Source organism: Crotalus tigris, unplaced genomic scaffold (assembly GCF_016545835.1).
Source record: "Crotalus tigris isolate CLP2741 ecotype Arizona unplaced genomic scaffold, ASM1654583v1 scf7180000019754.1282937, whole genome shotgun sequence".
NCBI lineage: Eukaryota > Metazoa > Chordata > Lepidosauria > Squamata > Viperidae > Crotalus > Crotalus tigris.
The window spans coordinates 192,717-208,125 of NW_024097694.1; the positions used below are offsets into that span (position 1 = coordinate 192,717).

General features: G+C 42.1%; 1 protein-coding gene across 1 annotated transcript; it reads left to right on the forward strand.

Moving 5' to 3' along the window:
- Window positions 1-526: 526 nt before the first annotated feature.
- Window positions 527-8,706, forward strand: GPR83 (G protein-coupled receptor 83). The gene is made up of 4 exons (XM_039364389.1): window positions 527-1,355; window positions 4,533-4,658; window positions 6,008-6,141; window positions 7,525-8,706. Exons 1-4 carry the CDS (start codon window positions 993-995, stop codon window positions 8,009-8,011), a joined length of 1,110 nt encoding a protein of 369 aa, XP_039220323.1. The 5' UTR covers window positions 527-992; the 3' UTR covers window positions 8,012-8,706.
- Window positions 8,707-15,409: the final 6,703 nt, after the last annotated feature.

The following is a 15,409-nucleotide window of genomic DNA, read 5'->3' on the forward strand; positions in this document are numbered from 1 at the left end:
GGGGGGGGTAGATTGTGGCTTTTGAAAAAGCTGGATCAAAGCTATGACCCAATTGTAGACTGATGGGATTTATAGTGCGGTCTTGGATTAAGTTCTTCCTGATTCCCAAATTCTTCGTAGGAAAGGAGGGGAGCCCCCCCTCCCACAAGGCGACGTGCAAATCCTCTGCCCACAAAATGGTTAGAAGCAGCAGCCCCCCCCACCTCCCCCTTCGTTCCAGCATCCCTCCTGGGGCATTTCTGCTGCCCCCACCTGTCTCTGAGCTCTTTATTGACGCTGGTGTGACTTGCTTCAAGCTGCGGACAAAGACCACAAACAATTCCTCACCGGGGCTCGCATGCAAATGCTGGAAAGAGAGGAGGGGGGAGCCAGCCCCTGAAGGAGATTGGTTTGCCAGATGGGCGGATAAGCAGCTCCCAGCAAAGGCTCTCGAACGGTTTCCTTGCAACTAACATTTTTTTCTCTCGCGCGCTCTCGCTCCCCTCCCCTCCGCACCTCCCCCCCCCCGCCGTATCTGGGATTGGAAAGAAGCGGCAAAGAATCCTACTCCGCTCCTGTTGCTCAGCATAAACATCGGCGCAGCCTGCAAATTACACCTAAGGCAGAGCGGGCGTCCACCGTCCAGCGCAGCCTGGCTTCCGCGGAGAAGGACTCGCTTGCCTCCTAGCCTTTCCTTCTTCATTCGGGGCTTTGATTGCTGGGTAAACTAACCAGCCTGGAGGAACTGAAAGCAAACTCCACACTTTTGAAGACCTCTCGGGAGAGAGGAAGCAGACAAATCGAGTGGAAATAAAAACCAGACAGTAACTCTAGAAACTTCAGAGGAAGGAAACCATCTCCATTTCAGGCCGGATCTGAAAAATCTGAGGAACGTTCGGTCCAGGGCGGGCACTAAAAGGAGAGAAGCTGAAAGAAGGGGGACATCCCTCCAGGTCCCCGGGATTCTGGAGAGAGAGAAGAAAACTTTTCTGTTGCTTTTTCTTCTCCCGGCTATGAACAGGCTCCCTTCTCCACATGTCTCCAAATCATCCCGTTGGGTGGGGAGACCCAACAGTACCAACTCCACCCTCTTTCCACTCCACAATCGATCCTCCTTCCACGAGGACCTGGATGTAAACCACACAGGAGATTTCGAGAGCGACACAGGTTACAAAGAGGAATCGCAGAGCCAGATGATTAAAGGGCTCCTGATTGTGGCTTATTTGGTCATTATTTGCATCTCGCTTCTTGGCAATGTCGTGGTGTGCCACGTGGTGGTCAAGAACAAGAGGATGCACTCAGCCACAAGCCTTTTCATGCTCAACTTGGCTGCAGTTGATGTCACGATCACCCTCCTGAACACGCCCTTCACCCTGGTAAGCAGCCCTGGTCCTACAATTGCCTTCTTAGAGAGGGCCCCAATGCGGACTCCTCCACTGTGAGAGCGGTCGATCGGGCCTGTTGCTGGGGCTCAGGGTTCCCCAGGGAAAAGTCTCCAGTGGATTTGGGGTCCTTCCTTCCTTTTTGCCCAAGGCGCTAGGATTGAAAGATTGGGAAAGCATATCCCCTCTGAAAAGGTGTTTCCTTTGCCAAATGTCTTCGTAGAACAGGAGATGTGAGATCTGAAAAGATGCAGCCTTGAGACCTCTCCCCTCTAACAGAAGCCAGGCAGCGAACACACCTTCCCTTGATGTTACAGCAACCTTCCCCGGCCTTTCTGGCTTTGAGGACGGAGTGGGGGGGGGGAGGAGAGGGGACGATTCCACACAAGCAACAGGTAGGTCCATTTGCGAGAGCGGCAGGCACGTGCATCAGCTGCTCGCGCCTGCCGCTTGCCCAAATGGGGCTGCGCACACGTGTGCTCGCCTGCTGCTCGCCCAAGTGCAACTGCGTACACACGTGTACAGGGTGGATAATGATGATTTTTTAAATTTAAATCGGATTTTTTTGATTTTTATCAAATTTATTTTAATAAAATGCTTTTGGAGTAAAAATCTATCTAAATATAGTTTTCTATTTAAGATACATTAATAATTTGGTTTATTCGGCATGAAATGGAGCTTAGTTATATAGCATGAGGCTGTATATTCTGCAATATTTACATTTTTGGTAAACTCATTCAATGAATCCAAGCTTTGTAAGCTGAGATAACATGCACTGCATTGATGCATTCACAGAATTTCACAGTGACCAGGAGATAAATCATAAAACAAAGTTCAGAAATATTATTTTATGCCATTGTTCTGCAAATCTATATAACCATATCCAAGCACTCCGAATTTGTTGGCAACGTCCATTTTGCTGTATGAATTCATGGTGACTTAACCCTAACCCTAAGTGGAACTTTCCTCCAATGGGATTTTCCCATGTATTTTACCAGGAAACATAGATAGGGCAGCCTAGAAAGGTCAGTGCCCTCCTAATCATACCCAAGCACTCTGAATTTGTTGGTGATGTCCATTTTGCTCTATGAGTTCATGGTGACCTAACCCTAAACCTAAATGGAATTTTCCTCCAGTGGGATTTTTCCATGTATTTTACCAGGAAAATAGATAGGGTAGCCCAGAAAAGTCAGTGCCCTCCTAACCATACCCAGCACTCCGAATTTTTTGATGATGTCCATTTTGCTCTCTGAGTTCATGGTGACGTAACCCTAGCCCTAAGTCCATGGTGGCGAACCTATGGGACGCATGCCATAGGTGGCATGCAAAGCCCTCTCTGTGGGCACTTGTGCTGTCCTAGTGGGCACTTGTGCTGTCCTAGTCCTTCAGCTGGGTTTTATAAAACCTTTTCGCTTTAGGCCTCCGCCGCTGTGTGCAAAAAAAAAAAAGGTTCGATCAATCAATCAATTTCAATTTCTCACGGAAAAAAAAAATCTCGCAAAGTTGGAATTGATTGATTGAACTTTTTAGTTCCACCCAGTCTGCCGTTACCACCGCAGCCACAAGCACCCAATGGGCCATGCCCATCCAATTGGCCACGCCCATCCAATTGGCCACGCCCACCCAGCACCCGACGATACATAAGTGGGTTTTGGGTTGCAGTTTGGGCACTTGGTCTCTAAAACAGTGGTTCTCAACTTTTTTAATGCCGCGACCCCCAACCGGTCGTAAGTCAAGGACTACTCAACCGGTCGTAAGTCGAGGACTACTCAACTGGTGCAGCACCGTTTGTAGAATGGGACTTTTGGCGGGCTCAGCAGGGCAGAGACAGCCTGGACAATTCCTATTGGCTTTTGAAAGCCAATAGAATTAGACTCTATTCAAGAGAGTCTATTCTATTGGCTTTCAAAAGCCAATAGAATAAAAGGGAGTAGCACAGCTAAGGAAAAGGGGGGAAAAAATGGCAGACTGCATTTGGCGACCCCCATGAAATGGTCGTTCGACCCCAAATGGGGTCCCGACCCACAGGTTGAGAACCATTGCTCTAAAAGGTTCGCCATCATTGTCCTACACACTTGGAAATCATTAGGCTGTGTAAGGCTGCTCCAGACATGTTCTTTGCAGACATTGTGCCATCTGAAGCCATTCTAGAAACATCCCCCCCCCCCATGGAATTCTCCTTCCACTCCCTGCCCCAATCAAAAACTCCCCAGCACCTTGGGATGCAGTCTTGCTCCTTCTTGTGAGGGCTTTCATGGCGACTTGAGTAAGGTTGGTGGCCTTTGCCTGGACCCATCTGAGCACTGCAAGTTGACAGGGCATCCAAAACACGTCATGAGCCTTTCCTTCTAGACCAGGGGTGTCAAAGTCATGGTGAAATCGCACCCACCCCGTTGCCAGCAATGGAAAAAAAGTTGTGATATTTCGCGACACATCACGTGACGTTGCGAGTTTGACACCCCTGTTCTAGACATTTGAGTTTGTCACTTGAATAGCTGTAACAACAGCTTATGAAGTCTGGGTGGTTGGGTTCACACCCAATGTCCAGGTGCACAACTTGCTTTGCTCACAGGCAATGCATTCTTCACTAAGGTCTGAGCCACATTACCTGTGATCAGTCAACGTTCAGTCAATATTACAAGCTACCCATTTTAGCTGAGTCTAGTTAATTCAGCGAGCAGTTGATTTTAGAAGTTCAGCTGCTCTCTCCCAGCCTAACATATCCAATCAGTCTGTTGTGAGAAGAGTGTAACATGGGGGTGCCCCACCCCTGGGCTGTGCCCCAGTACCGGTCTGTGGCCCCTTTGGAACCGGCCACAGAAATGGCGGGCAAGCCTGTGTGCACACAGCTGCACTTGTGCGAGCAGTGGGTAAACACACACCCATGCACAGTTCCGTTTGTGCAATCAACAGGCAGCGAGCAGCTGATGTGCATGCCTGCCGCTCGCTCAAATGGAACTACATGTGTGCCTGCTGCTTGCATGGAACCGTCCCCTCTCCTCCCCTCATCCTGCCGATCCGCCCCGATCCGCAAAGTTTGGTGAAGGCTGCTGTAACATCAAGGGAAGGTGTGTGCGCTGCCTGGCTTCTGTTGGAGGAGAGACATGGAATAAGCCTGAGCTGAGCCTGCATTAGGCCTGATTCTAGACCCAGCCTAACTTTCTCTTCTAGGTGCGATTTGTCAGCAGCACCTGGCCTTTTGGAAAACCGATGTGCCATATAAGTCGCTTGGTCCAGTATTGCTCCGTCCACATGTCCGCACTGACCTTTGCTGCCATTGCTCTGGACCGCCATCAGGTAAGGGCCCCTCTAGATTCTCTTTTGGGAACTATTTTAAAAATCTCTATTATATTTGTTTCAATTTTTCAAAAACCTCCTGATAGATAAGCCTCGACATACAACCCTTCTTTTGGTGACCTTTCAAAGTTACAACAGCACTGAGAAAAGCAACTTGTGACTGTTTTTCACACTTACGACCATTGCAGCCTCCCCGTGGTCACGTGATCAAAGTTTGGACGCTTGGCAAACGGCTCCAATTTACGACGGTCGCAGCGTCCCGGCAGGTCACGTGATCCCCTTTTGCGACCTTCTGACAAGCAAAGTCAATGGGGAAAACAGATTCATTTAACAACCGAGTTACTAACTTTACAAGTGCAGTGATTCACTTAACAACTGTGGCAAGAAAGGTCATAAAATGAGGCAAAACTCACTTAGCAACTGTCTTGCTTAGCAACAGACATTTTGGGCCCAATTGTGGTTGTAAGTCGAAAACTACTTATAATACATCCTTTAAAACAGGGGTCCCAACCTCCGGTCCGTGGACCAGCATGCCCCAAACCGGTCTGCGCAAACAAGCAAAGCCCCATGTTTCAGCATGTGAAACCAGCCCCCCTCCCATCTGCAGAAAACCTCTCTCCGCGGAACCGGTCCCTGGTGCCCAAAGGTTGGGGGCCCCTGCTTTAAAAACTATCTATAATGTAAAAATTAAGCAGCAGTGTAATAATGTACCTATATTATTATTGTACAATTAAAAAATGTAGCTTAGAATAGGTACATACTCTCTCTATTTTTCATGTGTGTATGTGTTATTTATATTGGAGAAAGAAAAAAAGAAATGACTCTATTAGACTACGTACGAAAAAAACCAGAACGGAATTAAAAAAGAAAACCTCTCCCAAATGTTAAAAAAAAGTTCCATGCTAGAACTAAAAGTTAAAACATTTGAACGATACATCAGGGAGGGAGGGAGGGAGGGAGGGAGGAAGGAAGGAAGGAAGGATCTAGAATAACTGTCTTCAATTTTGGGGTGACTTTAAACCCTTTTTGATCCGAGGCCAAGCAGAATCGTATTTCCTGATCTTGCCTCTTTATTGGTCCAGAACTCAAACTCTCGTTCCTAGCTGGAATAAGGCATCCCACATCAGATACCGGGAGAGGCTGATTATTAGTGGAAGTCAATTCACCAAGATTGAAATGAACTTGCCCTGAAGAGCTGACTATCAAGGTTCCCAGGGGCACCCAAAGGGCATCCAAAAGGTCAAGCTCACACACACTACTGTGAACCATAGAGATCCCTTTTGAGCTATCTCCTTGGCCGGTTGTGTGCTTGAGGAGACTTCAGCCTGCTTGACTCTGACTCTTTTTAGGTCATCATGCATCCCTTGAAGCCCCGAATGTCTCTGGGGAAAGGAGCGCTGCGCATCCTGATCATCTGGCTGACGGCCACTTGCTTCTCTCTGCCCTACGCCATCTACCAGAACCTCGTGAGGCTGCCTTATGGGTAAGGTTGATCAAGGTCGCCAAGGACCGCCAAGGGGGAAAATAAGGCCTCGTCTCCTCCATCACTCCGAACATCAGAAATGATGATCGACCAATGCCACAAGGATTGCGGAGAGATCAAAATCTCATTCATGATCGAAACCTTCTCCCTTTGGTATGCAATGCGCCTGCACGTTCCACAGGGGAGAGGCTTGTGCTGTGATACTGCACTAGCCTTTGTGCAGATTTTGATACACACCCTTCTGACATGCCTGTCACGCACATGAGTCTGTGTTGGTATTTCCTAGTGTGCATGTGCTATATGTGTAGATGAGAGCCACTTTGGTGTAGAGATTAAGCACCAGGCAAGAAACCAGGAAACCCTGAGATCTGGTCCTGCTTTAGGCACGAAGCCAGCTGGGTGACCTTGGGCCAGTCACTCTCTCTCAGCCCCAAGAAGAAGGCGTGGGCAAACCATTTGTGAAAATCTTTTGAAGAAAACTTCAGAGAGGAGTCCAGGTGTTTCCTAAGAGTCAAGACTGACTCAAAGGCACAAACACATACACAGTATGTGTATATATTTAATTTTCCATAAAACATCTTGAAGGGTTTAATAGTCAAAATTAAATCCAATCATGTTTTAAAAAGTAACATATTAATGGTGGAAAAATAAATGCAAAGCCTGCATTACTATTCACTCTTCATTGCTTCATGTTTGGTAAGTATATATTCAAAATAATTTGGAAGTGAACACAATTGCCCATCCCCTATTTCTAAAGAGGTAACATAATTGCCTCTCCCCTTTTTTCAAGCTTTTACACAAACCTGAATGAAGATGATCCTGCTTTAAGGAATTTAGTTATAAAAGATTCTTTCAGGGTAGCTTTTTCTCCCAGGCTCCTGCTGTGTTCGCGCAAGATCAAAAAGCATTTCTTCCAAATACTCAAAAAACATGTATGGCTCTCCTTTTATCCTGACAGATTCCAAGCTGAGATCCAATCAATAAAAAAATGTTAAAAAATTAGACAATACAATTAACTGTTTGACTCATTGACTGAAAGAAGGTATGACTGACAATTGAAAAAATAATTTCATCTAAGTACTAGTATCCTTGTTTTAACAAATTGCATGTGTCTCTATTAACTTCCTCCACCAAATAATTTTGGCCAAAATCCTTACAAAACAATATTTTTGCACTTGCACCTAAAGTTACTCTCAGTGACTTGCCTGATTAGTTTGAATGGTGAGCTGACAAAAGATGAGTGGTAGAGTATTGTCTGTCCTCTTTCAAACAGAAAATGAGAGAAGATATAAAGACTTAATCACCTCCACTTTGTGCAGGAATGGACCTTCCAAGGTGCAGCTTCTTCCACTAAAACTTGTTTTCTCTTCTTCCATGTTCCAGAAATAGGACTACCCGGATGATGTGCCTTTCCAGTTTCCCTCCTCCGACAGATCTCTACTGGAAGTACTTGGACTTGGCCACTTTTGTGCTTCTGTATGTTCTGCCTTTGTCAGTGATCTCCGTCACTTACATATCGGTGGCCAAGAAAGTCTGGATGAGGAACGCCATTGGCGATGTGACCGTGGATCAGTACTATGCCCATCAGCGGAAAAAGAAGATGACCCTGAAGATGTTGCTGGTGGTCGTGATGGTGTTTGGTTTCTGCTGGTTTCCCCTGAATTGCTACTTGATCCTCATGTCCAGCCAAGCCATCGATAACAGCGATATTCTTTACATTGCTTTCCATTGGATAGCCATGAGCAGCGCCTGCTACAACCCCTTCATGTACTGCTGGCTCAACGAAGGTTTCCGCACAGAACTCAGGGCCCTGCTGGGAATGTGCCGTAAGAAGCCTGCCTCCAGCAATCAGCCCATGCAGTCCATATAGGCCGAGTTGAGACTCGCCTGGGGTGGCAATTATTGCTACAAGCAAGAGGCCCCCACTCAGCAGACAAGGGAGTCGTCTCTGCCCAGACAGACACCTCTGTTGTCAATCTGATCACAACAGGCAGCGAGGAGGAGACTTGAATGTGGAATAAAACAGCCTTACTCTGGTTTAGTAACCGTTTTGTAGTTGTGTCATCTACTGTCCAGGCCTTTGCAACATCCACATTGCGTGCTTTCTGACAAGAACTTACCACATCAGCATTATATGAGTGGACATCACTTTAGGTTGCTGCTTTCCATGAGTGGTGGAAGAAACTGCAGCCCAAAAGCCTTGGTGTCCGTGTTGATACCTTCACTGTCTGAAGCTGGAGCCCAACCCAAGTGTTGAATGCAGTGCTTCTCAAGCCTGGCACTTTGCGATACATGGACTTCAACTCTCAGAATTTCTCCAGCCAGCACGGAGATGTCCACGTATCTTAAAGTGGCCAAAGTTGAGAAATACTGGTTTTAACAAGTCATTATTTTGAAATAAAATAACTTGCAGACAAAAACAGTGTTTAACCCCCGGCTGGGGGTACATTTCATAGCTCCTGCTTTGCAGAAAAAAGGAGGTGTAGTTATTTATGTGAGAAAGGAGCTTTCACCGAAACTAATTGATTTTGATCCACAAGGAAGATATGTCATTATTGATTTATTAATAAATGATAAGAGAACTCTTCTTGTTGGATTATATGCTCCCAATCAACAACAAAAATATTTCTACAAGATGATTCACCAGAAATTAATTTCTTTGGATTACAGGTCAGTTATTAGGATGGGAGATTGGAATGGTGTTTTAGATTCAAGTAAAGATAAGAAAGGTCCCTTTAAAGTTTCTAACCATGCAAGACTTCCTAAAGTTTTTTTTGACTTAAAGGATGATTTGGAACTTAGAGACATTTGGAGAGAACGGAACATTGAAGAAAAAGATTTTACTTTTTTCTCAGATAGGCACCAATCTTATTCTAGAATTGACTTTTTTTTAGTTACTAATGATTTCTTTTCTAGGGCGAAAAATACCAAGATATTTCCTAGAATAATTTCAGATCATAGTCCTGTATGGTTGGAAATTTCGCTGGAAGAAGGGATTAGAAGGTCTTGGAGGTTGAACGGGAATTTATTTAGATATGAAGAGAATATACAGAGATGTAGAGGTTATTTAAAGGAATTTTTTGCTTGGAACATGAATAAGGGTACCTCGATGCCAATGGTATGGGATTCTAGTAAAGCATATATGAGAGGGATTTTGATTTCTATGAATAATGCTCATAGACGTAAACAGATTCAGAAACGTAAAGAGTTGGAAGATGAGATTAAATGTAAGGAAAAGATTTTGATATCAAACCCAATGGATAATAACTTAAAGGTTTCTATATCTCTGCTTAAGGAGCAATTTAATATGTTAATAGCGGATCAGATGGCAACTAATTTGAGGTATATGAAACACAATACATTTTGTAATGCAAATAAACCTGGTAGATGGTTGGCTTATCAATTACGTAAGAAACAGAAATCAAGGACTATAGATAAAATAATTTATAAAGGTAAAGAAGTGTATCAACAAAATTTGATTAAAAAGACTTTTTTAGATTTTTATTCAAAGTTATACGCTAGTGAAACTATACAAATTTCAGACATAGAAAAATATTTACAGGAAGCACATTTTCTTAGACTTACGATTGACCAACGTGATGGGATTAATGGCTTAATTACTTCTGAAGAGATTATTTCTGCAATTAAACAATTGAAGGTTGGCAAGACTCCAGGTACTGATGGACTAACAGCAATTTATTATAAGATGCTATCTGAAGAAATGATAGAACCATTAAAGGAACTTTTTAATGACATTTTGTTGGGAGCAGAGCTACCTCCATCTTGAGAAGGGTCTTCATATCATTGATTCCAAAGGAAGACCAGGATCTGTCCCAACCTAGAAATTATAGGCCTATATCTCTTTTAAATACAGATTATAAGATTTTTGCAAAGATACTGGCAAACAGATTAATGCAGGTTTTGAAACAATTGATTCATACTGACCAATCTGGATTTATAATGGGAAGATATATGAAAAATAATGTAAGATAAATTGTTAATTTAATAGAGTATTTGGATAAGAACAACCAAATCCCTGCTGCTTTAATATTTATAGATGCTGAGAAAGCTTTTGATCAATTAGACTGGAAATTTTTATTGAAAGTCGTAGAGGAAATGAACTTTGGAGACAAATTTTTGTGTGCTCTCAAGGCCATATATCAGCAACTATCGGCACAAATTATAATTAATGGGGGATTAACAGATGTATTTAAAATAGAAAAAGGTACGAGACAGGGTTGTCCCTTATCCTCCTTGCTATTTGTATTAACAATGGAGATTTTACTTATTAAAATTCGAGATTCATCTAGATTAAAAGGAATAAAAATAAGTAAGATTGATTATAGGCTGAGAGCTTTTGCTGATGATTTGGTTGTGATGTTATCCCATCCAACAGATTCGGTCAGAGACTTGGTTGAAATTTTAGCACAGTATGGACAGGTCTCTGGTTTTAAGGTGAATAAGAATAAAACTAAAATATTATTGAAAAATATGTCTATGAAGGGAAAAGATATTATAGTTGAAGCAACAGGTTATGAAGTAGTTAATAAGGTTAAGTATTTAGGAATATATATTACAACATCTAATGGAAAATTGTATAAGAATAATTATGAACGCTTATGGGTAAAAGTACAAAAAGATTTAAATGATTGGCAAAAATTACAATTATCATTACTGGGGAGAATTTCAGTAGTAAAGATGAATGTTCTACCAAAGTTTCTTTTTTTTGTTTCAGATGATACCTATTTTAAAAAAGGATGCTAATTTGGATGAGTGGCAGAAGGGTATCAATAAATTTATCTGGGGTGGGAAGAAATCAAGGGTAAAGTTTAAGATTTTACAAGACGCTCGAGAAAGAGGTGGACTTAAAGCACCTAATTTGAAATTATATTATGATGCGGCCACTTTAACTTTAGTAAGTGATTGGCTTAATGTAACAAATAAAAATATTCTTGTTCTTGAAGGTTGGGATTTATTATATGGTTGGCATGCATATTTAATTTTTGATAAGAAAGTAGATCTGGTTTTTAAGTCACACATTTTAAGAAATGCTTTACTTCGAGTCTGGAAGAAGTATTATTATAAATTAAATTATAAAATACCTATTTGGGGGATTCCTGGACAAGCAATTCAGGGGGTTTCTAAGGGGGTGAATTTTGATAATATTTTGTATAAAGAATTACTTATTTGGTCGGGTACTGATTGGCAACTAAAGTCTTCAGATGTGCTAAGGCAAGAAAATATTTTACAATCATGGTTTCAATATTTGCAAATAATGGAGAGGTTGACCTTGGATATTACTTTAGCAGATGAAAAATTGGTAATTCAGATTAAAGATCAGAAATATGCTCATATTAAAAGAATTTACAATGAGTTAATAAAATTGGATTCCGAAACAGAGTTAGTAAAAGATTGTATGATTAAATGGGCCCAGAATATTCAGGAACCGATTTCATTGGATTTATGGGAGGTAATTTAGATTAGAAATGTTAAATTTACGCAGGCTCAAAATTTGAGGGAAAATTTTTATAAAATGTTTTATAGATGGCATCTGGATCCTAAAAAGTTGTCTTGTATGTACCCGAACCTGCAGCCTAAATGTTGGAGATGTGGTTGCTTGGATGCAACCTATTTTCATGTTTGGTGGACTTGTAAAAATATTAAAGCCTTTTGGATTATGATTTGGTGGAATATTCAAAAGATTTTTAAAAGGAAGATTAAGTTTACTCCCCAGTTATTTCTTTTGGGTATTTCTGTGGATTTTGATGCTAAAGAAACTATTTTAATGTTGAATTTAATAACAGCAGCAAGATTATTGGTGGGTCAATATTGGAAGAAAGACTCTCTGCCTTCTTTAGAAGAATGGGTATTTAAGGTTTCTAATTTAGCAGAAATGGCTAAAATTTCTGCTTATTTAAAGGACCATTCACAAGAGAGATATGTTATTGTATGGACAAGATGGATAGAATATGTTCAGAAGAAATATGGAATTACAAAGTTTCATTTATTTTATGAGTAATGGATTTATTTATAAAATTATGATGTTAAAGTGTGAAGAGAGTTAAGGGTTAGTATGATTTTGGTTATTGTATAATTAGTAAACTTAAATAGATTATGTTTAATACGTTTGTATAACCCTGTACTTGGCTCTGGGAAGTCGGGGGTGGGGGTGGGGGGAGGATGGGTTGGAGGTTAAATAGCTCAGATAAGTAGAAATAGTTTTATTGTATATAATATTGATGTTTTAATTTGGAGAGAGGAATTGCTCGGGCATTTCCCCTGGACCACATCCGGACTGAGAAGATAGGAGGAAGGGGAGAAGTAAGTAGGAAGGTTGAGGAGAAGGAGGAGAGGGGGAGAGTGAGGAAGAAGAGGGAAAGAGGGAAGTGAGAGAAGAGGTTAGAGGGTGGATGCGGTTTGGGGGGAAATGGGTGAGCAATACCGAAAGTTGTGTGTATAAATTTATTTTACTCTTTATCTGAAGTATTTTTTATGAATGTAATGTAAAATTGAAAATAAATTTTTTTTTACAAAAAAAAAAACCCAGTGAAGATAAATATTGGGTAGAAGAAGAGGGAGGATTTCTCTAAGCTTTGCCTAAAAGAAACCCCATTTGAACACCCATTTGCAGCTAAATAAATCAGTCTGGGAAGCTTCACAGACCTCAACAGAAATGGAAATCCCTTTCATGCAAGAAGGTCTGGGAATGCACCTAATTATTTTTAGGAAACTCTCAGTGGCAGGAGAAGGAGGTAAAAGAAGCAGCACTCCATAATTCTTGGGGCAAAGCTGAGATTTTTCAACCAATTGGTGTGTCTAGGGCAGGGATAGGCAACCTTGACTCTTTTATGACTCATGGACTTCAACTCCCAGAATTCTAGGAGTTGAAGTCCATGAGTCATAAAAGAGCCAAGGTTGCCTATCCCTGGTCTAGAGCAATGATTTCAGCCTCAAAATGATAGCAATTACGATGCGATAGTTAAATTTGGTGGTGCTTTTGGAAAAGCAAAGGAGCCACAGGAACAGGAACAAAAACCAATAATCAAAGGTCACTGCAGAACTTATTTACTCAGTGTGCCCTGGAGGAATTCCCTTGAGAAAACAATGGGAAGGACTACTGCAGACAAAAGGATGCAATCATATTTATACATTTCAGGAAAAGAGGAGAAAATGATACGGTTATACATGCGCATAGACAATAGGTAATGTAAGCACTGATATCCATAATTAGCAAAACTCAAGTTACTTCTCCACTCTTCTACCATTACAATCCTCAAGAAAGAGCTTTTGTCACAATAAAGAAACAGCAATTAAGTTGCCATGGCAATTTTGATAAAGCAAACTGAGAACCAAGCACTTCAAGGTTGCCTCCATCAGCACCTTTCCTTCTGTGTTTTTCTCTTACTAATATCTTCTCCTAAAACTTGTTTTATTCACTGTCTGGGGGGCGGGGGGGGGATAGTCAAAAATTCAAGATGGCAACCACAATGGTGCACTCAAAGCTCCACCTGGTTGTTAAGTGCATCACATATGCAACACCCATAAAAACATGGGCAGAGAATTGATCACACCAACATGGTCGCCATCTTGAATATTTTTACCATACCCAACGGATAGCCCTAATTCAGAGGATCTTGTTCTGGATTGGGACTATGTGCTCACCAATCAGAATTTTAGCTGTGACGAAGGAAACCCCACTCTTTTGCCTTCTGCCATTTTGTATATGGCTGAAGATGTGAATTTCCCAAAGCCCCAGAGATGAGACTGGATTAGAGCGAAAGATTGCTGGGGAAGGAAAATGAAGAGCCTTAAAGTGCACCAGGATCCTTCCCAAAGAATAGAACTTTGTGGGAACAGAGGACTAGAAACATGCTGTTTCTATACTGTGAAAGCAGACAGCCTCCCTTCCAAGAAAGACGGCCTAATCTTTGTGCTACTAGTCAGAAGGACATCTCTGGATCAGAACGTGTCCACCTCTTCAGCCAAGATGGACGACTTTGAGAAGGAACACAAAGCCAAGGTGACATCAGGTGTGAAAGGCTGAGCCTCCCATTAACAGTTGTGTTGTCTCGACAGTGCTGATGGTGCAGAAGCCCTTCATGCTGACGTGGCCAAAAGAGGGGATGAAACAGAGGCTCAGAACTTTGGTCTGAAAAGATATTGCTTCAGTCCACCAGGGAGATGGCCCACGAGCTTCCTTCTCCACATTCCTCTGGCTCTGAGGAGAACTGGATCCTTTGGGATCACTCTACCTGATCTCTTTTCATGGCACAAATTTCATTCAGAGAACTTACACTGTGACCATGACTTTTGCTACTAAATCTGGTAACTTTTCCTAAATAAACCAAAAAACTCTGCAGATCCTTTGCTGTTTCATCAGTTCAATTCTGCAAAAAAGGCTCTAATTTGTTTTTAATCTTCTCATATGATTTTTACTTATCAGAATTGCATTTAATACAGGAACCCTATCTGGGTGCCTATTCTGAATTCAGAGTCACTGTGAGTAGGGCAGTATATAAATTCCATTTATATGGTTCTTCACATAGACAACCAGATGTTCAGACTGGATTTGGCATTTTTGTCCACCTATTTTTATATACCACAACAATGTGAAGTTATAGTGCCAATTCTTCAGCTTGTGTTGGTCTACATAAATACCGGATTCTTCCCAAGAACCAAGGATGTTGTAATGTATCAACATAGAACATGTGCAGTGTGACCTTTTGTAATTGGCCAATGGAAATTTTGTCAATGTGCAGGATTTTGGGGTATGGCACCTACTATGCTGATAACCACCGGAATCACCACTGCTGGTTTATGCCATAATCTTTCAACTTCAGTTTCCATATCTTGATACTTTGTGATCTTCTCCAATTCTTTGCCTTCTATTCTACCATCCTCTGGTATCCCCACATCCATTATCTTGCTGGTTTACTTCCCCTTCCCACAAAAGCAATAGAAGACTTATATACCGCTTCACAATGTTTTACAGCCCTCTCTGAGCAGTTTGCAAACACCAGCATATGACCCCGAACAATCTGGGTCCTCATTTTATTGACCCCAGAAGGATGGAAGGCTGAGTTGAGCCGGTCAGGATCGAACTGCTGAATTGCTGACAACTGGCAGTCAGCAGAATTAGCCCGCAGTACTGCATTCTAACCACTGCGCCACCAGGGCTCTTTGACAGAAGAATAACAGATTTGGAAAGGACCTTGGAGGTCATCTAGTCCAAACCCCTGCTCAGGCAGGAAACCCTACACCATTCCAT